Below are 13543 nucleotides of genomic sequence, written 5' to 3'. Positions count from 1 at the left end.
ACATGTGAATGGCGATTCTTTATCCAATTTTCAATTTTTGGCAATCTTTCGCAAGGCATTAGAAATCTTGGGTTTACCAGTAGTTGATATCAGTTCCCATTCCTTTCGTATAGGGGCAGCCACTGAAGCGAGAATGTTGGCAATGTGTGATGCGAGCATTAAGGGAATTAGGAGGTGGTCTTCAGGTCAGTTTAGATCGTATGTGCGACAGCATTTGGTGTTGTAACATGTTTTTTCTTGTTCTTGATATTTTGTAGATTTCTTGGTTTGTTGGACATTCATATACTTATTGAGCAAGGAGAGCTGCTGGTGTCAAGGAAGCTGGGTGTCAACTGAGTTTTGCAGCTGAGGAGATAACCATGCGCTGGTTGGGTGTTAGAGGCATGAAGTGGGACCAGGTGCTGCGGAAGGTAATTGACTTTGCAGGATTGTTTGGCCCTCCAGAGATTCTGGTGCTACATGCTGGGGGGAATGATTTAGGTTATGTGAGTCAGAAGGATCTAATTGCTAGGATGAAGAGTGATGTGGAGAGGCTGTTGGAACTTTTTCCACGTTTATGTATAGTTTGGTCTGAGATTATTATACAGCTAAATTGGAGGGCTGCCTGGGACAATAAAAAGCTGGATGGCGCAAGGAAAAAGGTTAATAGAGTGATGAGTAATTTTGAGAGGCATCATGGGGGGGTTGCCATTTTTCAGGCAAGATGTGGTACATTTAAACAAGGTTGGTCCTCACTTCTTTAACTTTAACTTGAAGGAGGGGGTTTTAAAGGCAGTTGGGGTTGGCGGGGCTCGGCCTGGGTCCGGGCCTGTGGCGGAATGCTTGCCTGTGTTCGAGGATAATTTCTGAAGTCGGTACCTCCTGGTGGGTCAGGAGAGGTTTGAGTAGAGGTTTGGGGTAGCACTTAAGGAAGTATTACTGGGCAAGCATTGTGGGGTTAAAAAGATGTTTAGTGTTGTATTTATACAGTTATTTATTATGTTGTAGCTAATAAAATAGCTGCAGCCTTTATAACCCAAGTTAATTGTGTGGTTGTCCTTTTTTTATCTCAATGGTTTAAGGATGGAAGGTATTGCCTAATTATGGAGTCAACATTTATACCCACACATACATATACACATACACATATACATATGGACACACACATATACAAGCATACATACACACACATACATATACACATACACACATATATTTACACATATTCATATACATATGCGTACATATATACAAAACACACACACTCTTACACATCAACACGCATGCACACAAATACAGTAGTACACACAGTACATAACACTCATTCATACATACAGATACATACACATGCACGCACATATCCACACATTCTGTTTTACAGAATGTGGCACACATTATGCAAACTAACTTTTGTAGGAATCACACATAAATGTAAGATATTCCCTAACCTCCCATAACCAATTGTATTTCAGGTTTTTTTGTTATGGAAAATGGATGGTCTACATTTGAAATAAAATAGTTTTAGGTATTCTTTTGACTCATTTCAATAGTGCTCTTTCATATGAGTGGTTGAAATTGTTTTGCGTTTAATCTTCCATCTCCCTTTGCAAATCAAAATATCACTGCTACATATTACATTCAGCATTTCTGCTTCCATCAATTTACCACAATATTCTAAGCTGTCAATTCACCTGAATCATTTTCCTTTATTTGTCTAAGTATCGGAAACTTGACAAAAATGCCAAGCGTATATAAATAGTAAATTAAACTAAGGCTTGGATAAAGTAAACATAATCTGGTTTCTCATTACTAAAGCAATGTTTTGATTTTTGGTATGTTGAAATCTATGTTTAAAATTTAAAGCTCTAATTTTAAATTACTGGACTTATCATTATGTTGACTCTCATATTTTATTCCTTTGGTGCGCCTGTTGGCCAAATTGGAACAGAAATTGTTGAGGCATGTAGAACACTGAAAGTCATTCAACCATTATCCCATTTAGAAGAAGTTATGCAGAATGTAAGACTTGTGGGTATAATAAATGGAAGATGTCCCACATTTTACAACAGAACTGGGCAACCAAACAGATAAACATGGGTCTCACATTACCTTATTATAAACTTTGTTGTGTGGATCATGGAGGATTTACAAAACTTGAATAGAAACTTGGCAGTTACATTCAATCTTGATAATCCATTACATTTTTAAACTATTAATATAATGAAATTCAGAATTTTAAATGGAGCAAATATTCCAATATGTTGACAGAACAATTGACTTAAATTTTGCGGTCAGTCACTTTCAGTTTTGTTTGATGAAAGGAAGAAAATGAGAGATTATATTCTTTCTTCCAGCAGATGGCAAAATAAAGGAAAATATACAATTTTGTTTAACAGATTTACAAAGAGCCATTCAAAATGAAGATTAATAAACAAATGTATTTTCTTAGGCTATGTAAATGTGGGCCCCTTTATCTAAGTCTAATCTTTATGTGTCAGTGTGTGCGCGTGCAAGCTTAAAGGGACATGAAACCCAAAAGTTTTCTTTCATGATTTAGGTAGAACATACAATTAAAAACAACATTCCAATTTATTTCTATTATCAAATTTGCTTCATCCTCTTGGTATCATTTGTTGAAGGAGCAGCAATGCACTAATGGTTTCTAACTGAACAGATAGGTGAGCCAATGACAATCAGTATATATATACAGTCACCAATCAGCAGATAAAACCTAGGTTCTTTGCTGCTCCTGAGCTTTTCCAGATAAACCTTTTAGCAAAGGATAACAAGAGAAGGAAGCAAATAAAAAAAATAGAAGTAAACTGGAAAGTTGTTTAAATTGTATGCTCTGTCTAAATCATGAAAGAACATTTTTGGGTTTCATGTCTCTTTAAGGGACATGAATAAATTCAACATTTTTCTTCCATAATTCAGATAGAGCATACACTTTTAAAAAAAATTATAGTTTACTTCTATTATAACATTTCCTTTGTTTCTTTTGGTATCTTTTGTTGAGAAGCAGGGATGTAAGCTCAGGAGCGTGCACGTGCATGGAACACTATATGGCAGCAGTTTTGCAAGAATGTTATTCATTTGCAAGAGCACTAGTAGTAGCGCTCCAGACACCTACACAGGTATCTCTTCAACAAAGAACACCATGAGAAAGAAACAAATTTGATAATAGAAGTAAATTGGAAACCTTTTTTTGAAATTGTTTTGTCTGAATCACAGGAATATTTTTGAGTTTCATATCCCTTTAAAGAGATATTAAAGTAAATATTTATATATTAGAAAATATTTACTACATTGCAACTGTTTATTAAACATAATTAAACAGTTTAAGTGAAATTAAATATGAGTTGAATATCCATTTAAAGAGACATTAAAGGAACATGAAACCCAAAAAGTCTCTGGTTTCAGACATAGCTTACATTTCTAACCAACTTCCCAATTAACTTCTTTTATCAATTCTGCTTCATTCTCTTGGTATTCTTTCTTGAATGAGCAGTAATGCACTACTGAACCTACCTAGGTATAGTTTTAAGCAAAGGATACTAAGAGAACAAAACAAATTAGATAAAAGAAGTAAACTGGAAAGATGTTTAAAATTATATGTTCTATCTGAATCATGAAAGAAAAAAGTGGGTTTCCTGTCCCTTTTAAGCATCTCTTGTGTTGTGATTTGTCTGACACTCCCTAAACAAAATAATCTGGCCTAGATTTAGAGTTGGGCGGTAGCCGTCAAAACCAGCGTTAGAGGCTCCTAACGCTGGTTTTAGGCTACCGCCGGTATTTGGAGTCAGTCAGGAAAGGGTCTAACGCTCACTTTGCAGCCGCGACTTTTCCATACCGCAGATCCCCTTACGTCAATTGCGTATCCTATCTTTTCAATGGGATCTTTGTAACTCCGGTATTTAGAGTCGTGTCTGAAGTGAGCGTTAGAAATCTAACGACAAAACTCCAGCCGCAGAAAAAAGTGAGTAGTTAAGAGCTTTCTGTGCTAACGCCGGTTTATAAAGCTCTTAACTACTGTGCTCTAAAGTACACTAACACCCATAAACTACCTATGTACCCCTAAACCGAGGCCCCCCCCCCCCACATCGCCGCCACTCTATAAAAAATTTTTAACCCCTAATCTTCCGCTCCGTACACTGCCGCCAACTACGTTATCCCTATGTACCCCTAATCTGCTGCCCCTAACACCGCCGACCCCTATATTATATTTATTAACCCCTAATCTGCCCCCCACAACGTCGCCTCCACCTGCCTACACTTATTAACCCCTAATCTGCCGTCCGCACGCCGCCGCCAGCTACATTATAGCTATGTACCCCTAATCTGCTGCCCCTAACACCGCCGACCCCTATATTATATTTATTAACCCCTAATCTGCCCCCCACAACGTCGCCTCCACCTGCCTACACTTATTAACCCCTAATCTGCCGAGCGGACCGCACCGCTATTATAATAAAGTTATTAACCCCTAATCCGCCTCACTCCCGCCTCAATAACCCTATAATAAATAGTATTAACCCCTAATCTGCCCTCCCTAACATCGCCGACACCTTACTTCAATTATTAACCCCTAATCTGCCGATCGGAGCTCACTGCTACTCTAATACATTTTTTAACCCCTAAAGCTAATTTTAGCCCTAACCCTAACACCCCCCTAAGTTAAATATAATTTTAAAAGTACAAAGAGGAGACACAGCAGCACTAATGCAAGGAAATCCAGGGCCAAAAAAAGTAAAACAAAATTTACCTTTATTAGAACGGTTTACATAAGTACACAAAAGAGCTTCCCTGACTAGTTTCGTGCTCACCAGAGCACTTAATCATAGGTAAACCCTATGATTAAGTGCTCTGGTGAGCACGAAACTAGTCAGAGTGCTCTGGTGAGCACGAAACTAGTCAGGGAAGCTCTTTTGTGTACTTATGTAAACCGTTCTAATAAAGGTAAATTTTGTTTTACTTTTTTTGGCCCTGGATTTCCTTGCATCAGTGCTGCTGTGTCTCCTCTTTGTACTTTTATGCTTTTTTCGGCTACACCGGCCGCTATCTAACAGCATGCACCCCCTGTGACCTGTGTATTATTTGTATCACTCCGCCTCTGCCTCAGCTCACGGACCCAGCCGGAACTACCGCATTTGCAGCGGCTTGTCTCTTTGTGCTCATTTAAATATAATTTTATTCTAACGAAATAAATTAACTCTTATTAAATAAATTATTCCTATTTAAATCTAAATACTTACCTGTAAAATAAACCCTAATATAGCTACAATATAAATTATAATTATATTATAGCTATTTTAGGATTAATATTTATTTTACAGGCAACTTTGTATTTATTTTAACCAGGTACAATAGCTATTAAATAGTTAAGAACTATTTAATAGCTAAAATAGTTAAAATAATTACAAAATTATCTGTAAAATAAATCCTAACCTAAGTTACAATTAAACCTAACACTACACTATCAATAAATTAATTAAATACAATACCTACAATTATCTACAATTAAACCTAACACTACACTATCAATAAATTAATTAAATACAATATCTACAATTATCTACAATTAAACCTAACACTACACTATCAATAAATTATTTAAATAAAATATCTACAAATAAATACAATGAAATAAACTAACTAAAGTACGAAAAATAAAAAAGAACTAAGTTACAAAAAAAAAAAAAAATATTTACAAACAGAAAAATATTACAACAATTTTAAACTAATTACACCTACTCTAAGCCCCCTAATAAAATAACAAAGCCCCCCCAAAATAAAAAATGCCCTACCCTATTCTAAATTACAAAAGTTCAAAGCTCTTTTACCTTACCAGCCCTGAACAGGGCCCTTTGCGGGGCATGCCCCAAAGAATTCAGCTCTTTTGCCTGTAAAAAAAACACATACAATACCCCCCCCCCCAACATTACAACCCACCACCCACATACCCCTAATCTAACCCAAACCCCTCTTAAATAAACCTAACACTAAGCCCCTGAAGATCTTCCTACCTTATCTTCACCTCGCCGGGTTCACCGATCGATCCAGAAGAGCCTCCGATGTCTTGATCCAAGCCCAAGCGGGGGGCTGAAGATGTCCATGATCCGGCTGAAGTCTTCATCCAAGCGGGAGCTGAAGAGGTCCATGATCCGGCTGAAGTCTTCTATCAACGGCATCTTCAATCTTCTTTCTTCCGGATCCATGTTCATCCCGCCGACGCGGAACATCCATCTTCACCGGCGACTTCCCGACGAATGACGGTTCCTTTAAGGGACGTCATCCAAGATGGCGTCCCTCGAATTCCGATTGGCTGATAGGATTCTATCAGCCAATCGGAATTAAGGTAGGAAAATTCTGATTGGCTGATGGAATCAGCCAATCAAAATCAAGTTCAATCCGATTGGCTGATCCGATCAGCCAATCAGATTGAGCTCGCATTCTATTGGCTGATTGGAACAGCCAATAGAATGCGAGCTCAATCTGATTGGCTGAATGAATCAGCCAATCGGATTGAACTTGATTCTGATTGGCTGATTCCATCAGCCAATAAGAATTTTCCTACCTTAATTCCGATTGGCTGATAGAATCCTATCAGCCAATCGGAATTCTAGGGACGCCATCTTGGATGACATCCCTTAAAGGAACCGTCATTCGTCGGGAAGTCGTCGGTGAAGACGGATGTTCTGTGTCGGCGGGATGAACATGGATCCGGAAGAAAGAAGATTGAAGATGCCGTTGATAGAAGACTTCAGCCAGATCATGGACCTCTTCAGCTCCCGCTTGGATGAAGACTTCAGCCAGATCATGGACATCTTCAGCCCCCCGCTTGGGCTTGGATCAAGACATCGGAGGCTCTTCTGGATCGATCGGTGAACCCGGCGAGGTGAAGATAAGGTAGGAAGATCTTCAGGGGCTTAGTGTTAGGTTTATTTAAGGGGGGTTTGGGTTAGATTAGGGGTATGTGGGTGGTGGGTTGTAATGTTGGGGGGGTATTGTATGTTTTTATTTACAGGCAAAAGAGCTGAATTCTTTGGGGCATGCCCCACAAAAGGTCCTTTTAAGGGCTGGTAAGGTAAAAGAGCTTTGAACTTTTGTAATTTAGAATAGGGTAGGGCATTTTTTTATTTTGGGGGTCTTTGTTATTTTATTAGGGGGCTTAGAGTAGGTGCAATTAGTTTAAAATTGTTGTAATATTTTTCTAATGTTTGTAAATATTTTTTTATTTTTTGTAACTTAGTTCTTTTTTATTTTTTGTACTTTAGTTAGTTTATTTAATTGTATTTATTTGTAGGAATTGTATTTAATTTATTTATTGATAGTGTAGTGTTAGGTTTAATTGTAGATAATTGTAGGTAGTTTATTTAATTTATTTATTGATAGTGTAGTGTTAGGTTTAATTGTAACTTAGGTTAGGATTTATTTTACAGGTAATTTGTAATTATTTTAACTATTTTAGCTATTAAATAGTTCTTAACTATTTAATAGCTATTGTACCTGGTTAATATAATTACAAAGTTGCCTGTAAAATAAATATTAATCCTAAAATAGCTATAATATAATTATAATTTATATTGTAGCTATATTAGGGTTTATTTTACAGGTAAGTATTTAGCTTTAAATAGGAATAATTTATTTAATAAGAGTTAATTTATTTAGTTAGATTTAAATTATATTTAATTTAGGGGGGTGTTAGTGTTAGGGTTAGACTTAGCTTTAGGGGTTAATCCATTTATTACAGTAGCGGCGAGATTCGGTCGGCAGATTAGGGGTTAATAATTGAAGTTAGGTGTCGGCGATGTTAGGGAGGGCAGATTAGGGGTTAATACTATTTATTATAGGGTTATTGAGGCGGGAGTGAGGCGGATTAGGGGTTAATAACTTTATTATAATAGCGGTGCGGTCCGCTCGGCAGATTAGGGGTTAATTAGTGTAGGTAGCTGGCGGCGACGTTGTGGGGGGCAGATTAGGGGTTAATAAATATAATATAGGGGTTGGCGGTGTTAGGGGCAGCAGATTAGGGGTACATAGCTATAATGTAGGTGGCGGGGGTGTACGGAGTGGCAGATTAGGGGTTAATAATAATATGCAGGTGTCAGCGATAGCGGGGGCGGCAGAATAGGGGTTAATAAGTGTAAGGTTAGGGGTGTTTAGACTCGGGGTACATGTTAGAATGTTAGGTGCAGACGTAGGAAGTGTTTCCCCATAGAAAACAATGGGGCTGTGTTAGGAGCTGAACGCAGCTTTTTTGCAGGTGTTAGCTCAAACAGCCCCATTGTTTTCTATGGGGGAATCGTGCACGAGCACGTTTTTGAAGCTGGCCGCTTCCGTAAGCACCGCTGGTATCGAGAGTTGCAGTCCCGTTAAATTATGCTCTACGCTTCCTTTTTGGAGCCTAACGCACTGAAAAGCCAGCCCTTCTGTGAACTCTAAATACCAGCAGTATTTAAAAGGTGCGGACAGAAAAAAGCAAGCGTAGCTAACGCACCCCTTTGGCCGCAAAACTCTAAATCTAGGCGTCTGTGATTTAGGTTTTAAAAATACTGCAAACTGCTTAGAACAGGTATTGATTTACAGCATTTTCAGGTTACAGATTTTGCTTTTTGGCCTCACTAAGAAGTGTGAGACAAGCACAGTTTGTATACAAAAGCAATAGGTGTTAATTGTCCTTCTAATACTGAATACTGACATTTGGATTATGAAAGACATACAGACACATTTCAATAAGAGAGAATAAATCAATTCCCAATGCATTCTTGTGGGGGAAAAGCTCTCCAGGGACTGGTCTGAAACTAAGTCAGATTTTTAAAACCCAAAGTCAGGGCACCTCATAAATGTTGAGGGGGTGGTATTGATTCAGGACAGATTGGGACAACTGAACAATTGGTGACAGACTTTTCAAATTTGTGACTGTCCTGAAAAATTGGGATGTCCTGTCACTTAAACTTTAACAATTAAGGACCAGATAACGAGTCTAGCGGTATTTAGCGCTCCCACTCGCACGCTAACTCCACTAGAAGTAAGCTTTTTGCCGCATTGGTTAGCTAACCCGGTGTGCGCAAAAGGCTGAAGTTAGAATATCAGGACCGTGTTAACATAATTACCCATAGAAGTCAATGTAGCTAAAAAAGTGGAAAAAACCTTAAAGGGACATTAAACCCAAATATTTTCTTTCATGATTCAGGTAGAAAATACAATTTTAAACAACATTCAAATTTACTTCTATTATCTAATTTGCTTCATTCTTTAGATATCCTTTGTTGAATAAATAGAAATGCACATTGGTGAGCCAATCACACAAGTCATCTATATGCAGTGACCAATCAGTAGCTACTGAGCCTATCTAGATATGCTTTTCAGCAAAGAATATCAAGAGAATGAAGCAAGTTAGATAATAGAAGTAAATTAGAAAGTTTTTTGAAATTGCATTCTCTTTCTAAACCATGAAATACATTTTTTGGGTTTATTGTCCCTTTAACACCCTACTCGCGCAAAAGTGCGCTAACCCGACATGAAAATATTTCACATCCCATTGTTCTTTACATAGCATAATATGCTCTACTTATTCATAAATACATATATCTACATATATCTGATTGCAGTTTGGTACAATATATATATATATATATATATATATACACATGATTATATACAAGTATAAATATATACAGATATATATAGGAATACCTCTATCTCTATGTGACAGCCCTTTGCCTTTTTTTATCGTAACACCTGAGACCTCATATCTTTGAGCCCTTATATTTTTTTTAATTATTTTTGTTAGTGTTATTTTGAACGTAACTGTACTTTTAAAAATGTATTGTTGATGTATTTTGTGACACTTTTTTGTTTCGCAAAACAGTTAACCGGAGCTCTGAGGTTGCGCTATCCCTACGTGCGTTAAATTCAATTGCGCTCAATCGATTTACATTTACTTTCAGCTTGTTATACAAGCACTACATCGGAAGTGTGTAACTGTTAGCGCTCCACTCGTAATCCCCTTAATCCCCTTAATGGGGATAACACAAAATCTTAATACTTTCATTTCTGAAAGCCTGCAGGTTTATAGCATATTCCCTTCTTTTAGCAATTGTCACATATATACTGTATATATTATTTCTCTCATGACTAGTTCTGACCAATTCTAAGATTGTTCTGTTAGTGCTACAGTGTAAAGTGATAATAGATTGAATAAATGGACTTAAATGGACAATAAAGTCATTTTTAATATAGCCATAGAGGCAGATTTCTCATTGCCCAGACAAACAAGGTTCACAGTAATGAACCTGTCCACCCGGAATTGTAAATTTATCATTGCACAAGGGGATGCTTAACAATTACCTGGTCTCATCAGTCCAGAGTGACTTAAATCCACCACCATGAGGTGCCAGAGTGGGATTAGCAATCAGTGGTTTAAACTGCTGCTTCATAAATATCAGTTGCAATTAAGGGGATTTCCCCTTTGATAAATATTACATATAGTATATCATCAAAATAAACCAACCAAACACTTCCCTGCAAAAGATTGATAGCAAATGTGTCACTATTTTGCAACCCTAGGATACACCACTTGAAAATCCCCTTAAGAATGTTTATTTTATCGCTTTGCTTTGTAGCATGTCGCAGGGTGCAATTTGGAGATGCTAAATAATTTACAACAATCTCTCTGGGGGAAAAAGAAACATTTAAAATTACAGGAAGTGGGGTAAAAATAATGAGAGGACATAGCAAAGTTATTTTTTTATTACAGTGCATATTTATACCTTGTATTTATTTAAATAATCAGGTTCCACTGAACAAAATAGAATAAAAGATTTATTTAACTTTCTATAATATTAATACAGATTATTTTTTTATCATTCACACATGCAGAACCTATATTAGTAATTTCAAAAGTTATAAGACCACACATTGAAAGAAAATGTATTGATCCACTTACCAGTGATGGCAGAGACATGTAGGAAGATTGATAAGAGCAGAGTAGACTGGCAGGCTGGCATATCTCTCCCTAGTGTCAGACACTCTCAGTCAGAAGCTAAGCAGCTATGCAAGATGCTGCATATAAAGCCCCCTCCTGGCCAGAGGTAAGGCATCTATTTGCAATAGGAGACAGAGGAGGGGTGTGAGCCGAGCTTAGGGTGTAAAACTACACTATAGTGTATGAGTCCCTCTCTAGCATAATGCTTTGTTTTTTTCTTTCATTCCTCTTTTTCAGTTTGTCTGTTTTGTTGCATCTGTTTTTGTCTTCTCTTTTTTTTCCATCTGCATCTGCCAGTTCCTCTCTGCCAGTCTCTTTCCATCTCTCAGCTTGTTTTTTACTTTGTCTTTGCCAGTTTTTCATTCTATTTCAGCCAGCTTGTCTGGTTTGGTTTGTTCACCACAGTTGTTATGTTATCTCTGCCATTCTGACCATCAAACAGACTGTAAGAGTTATCCAATGAGGTAAAAAAAAGGGAAAACAAATGAATCATTATAATGTAAGTTTGTGTGATTTATTAAAGGGAAATTAAAACCAATTTGTTTTCTTTCTTGATTTACATAGAGCATACAATTTAATTATATTATCTTATTTGATTCATTCTCTTGGTATCCTTTGTTGAAGGAGCAGCAATGCACAGCTGGATGCATTGGGTGAACCAATAACAGGAGGCATTTATACCTAGCTATCTTTTTCAGCAACGTATAGAAAATTAGTTATTAGGAGTAAATTGTAAAGTTGTTTAAATCACATGATCTATCACATGATCTATCTGAATCATGAAAAAAAAATTGGGCTTCATGTCCCTTTAAGAATTTTGGAGATGCCTTACACTTTAGTAAGTCAGCTCCCTAGGGTTATATGGGAACTAGAGGTATTTTCTTCAGTGAGATAGACAAAGTAATATATTTAGTCTCAGCTCAGGAAACTTCAAGTCAGTTATAGTGACAATGAGCTTTACTCATAGATGCTGTATTTAAAAAGCAGAAATGTAAATTTTAGGTGAAAGCTCATTTTAGGTTCAGAACCCTGGATATTGCATGCTTATTGGTGGCTACATTTAGCCACCAATAAGCAAGTGTAACCTAGGTTCTGAAACAAAAATGGGCCGGCTCCTAAGCATTACATTCCTGCTTTTTAAATAAGGATAGCAAGAAAACAAAGAAAAAAAATGCTAATAGGAGTAAATTAGAAAGTTGCTTACAATTGCATGCTCTATCTGAATCATGAAAGGAAAAATTTGGGTTTAGTATCCCTTTAAAATTGTATGCTCTGTCTAAATCACAGAAAGCTGGGTGGCATGATGAGTAGCCGGGTGGGAGCAGTGTAATATGTTCTAATATTAAATCATTTTCTGATATCCAAAGCACAATTTAACATAAATGTATTTAATGATAATGTGTGCAATAAAAAATTTAACATTTTTAATATTAGCTAATTTTAGATTAATATTGACTAAAATTAGTCGGGTGGTACACCCATTAAAAAGGTCCTGGGGAGAACATTGCTATTGCTAAGCAGTGAAAACAATCACAACAACTTAGGAAATAAAGTTAATGTAAAAGTAAGTGTGAAATCTATCGCCTAGATTACGAGTCTTGCCTTAAAAAGCAGCGTTAACAGGTCCTAGCGCTGCTTTTTAACGCCCGCTGGTATTACGAGTCAGGCAGGTACAGGTGTACCACTCACTTTTTTTCCGCGATTTTAGCATACCGTAAATCCCCTTACGTCAATTGTGTATCCTATCTTTTTAATGGGATTTGCCTAACGCCGGTATTACGATCGCTGGAAAAAGTGAGCGGTAGACCCTCTCCTGTCCAGACTCCTAACGCATTTTAAAGTCAGTAGTTAAGAGTTTTATGGGCTAACGCCGGAACATAAGGCTCTTAACTAAAGTGCTAAAAAGTACACTAACACCCATAAACTACCTATTAACCCCTAAACCGAGCCCCCCCCCCACATCGCAAACACTATAATAAAATTATTTAACCCCTAATCTGCCGACCGGAAATCACCGCCACTTTAATAAATGTATTAACCCCTAAACCGCTGCACTCCTGCCTCGCAAACACTAGTTACATTTTATTAACCCTTAATCTGCTGTCCCTAACATCGCCGACACCTACCTACATTTATTAACCCCTAATCTGCCGACCCCAACGTCGCCGCCACTATACTTAATTTATTAACCCTAAATCTAAATCTAACCCTAACCCTAACCCCCCCAAACTTAAATATAATTTATTTAAAACGAAATTAAATTACTACAATTAAATAAATCCTATTTAAAACTAAATACTTACCTATAAAATAAACCATAAGATAGCTACAATATAATTAATTACATTGTAGCCATCTTATGGTTTATTTTTATTTTACAGGCAACTTTGTATTTATTTTAACTAGGTACAATAGTTTTTAAATAGTTATTAACTATTTAATAACTACCTAGCTAAAATAAAGACAAATTACCTGTAAAATAAATCCTAACCTAAATTACAATTACACCTAACACTACACTATAATTAAATTAATTACCTAAACTACCTACAATTAATTACAATTAAATTAAATAAA

At 36.8% G+C, this 13543-nt stretch overlaps 1 protein-coding gene across 1 annotated transcript in view; it reads right to left on the bottom strand.

Annotated features, from left to right (window-relative positions):
• Window positions 1-11055, bottom strand: part of CILP2 (cartilage intermediate layer protein 2) — a 74519-nt gene extending 63464 nt beyond the window's left edge. Inside the window, exon 1 of the mRNA XM_053702927.1 lies at window positions 10928-11055. Coding sequence (XP_053558902.1) covers window positions 10928-10988 — 61 coding nt within the window. The 5' untranslated portion in view covers window positions 10989-11055. The remainder of the gene's footprint in view (window positions 1-10927) is intronic.
• Between the last annotated feature and the right edge of the window lie 2488 nt (window positions 11056-13543).

This window comes from Bombina bombina, chromosome 2 (genome assembly GCF_027579735.1).
Source record: "Bombina bombina isolate aBomBom1 chromosome 2, aBomBom1.pri, whole genome shotgun sequence".
NCBI lineage: Eukaryota > Metazoa > Chordata > Amphibia > Anura > Bombinatoridae > Bombina > Bombina bombina.
Note: the sequence above shows the minus strand (reverse complement) of the source record. Positions and strands in the feature narration are given on the sequence as shown.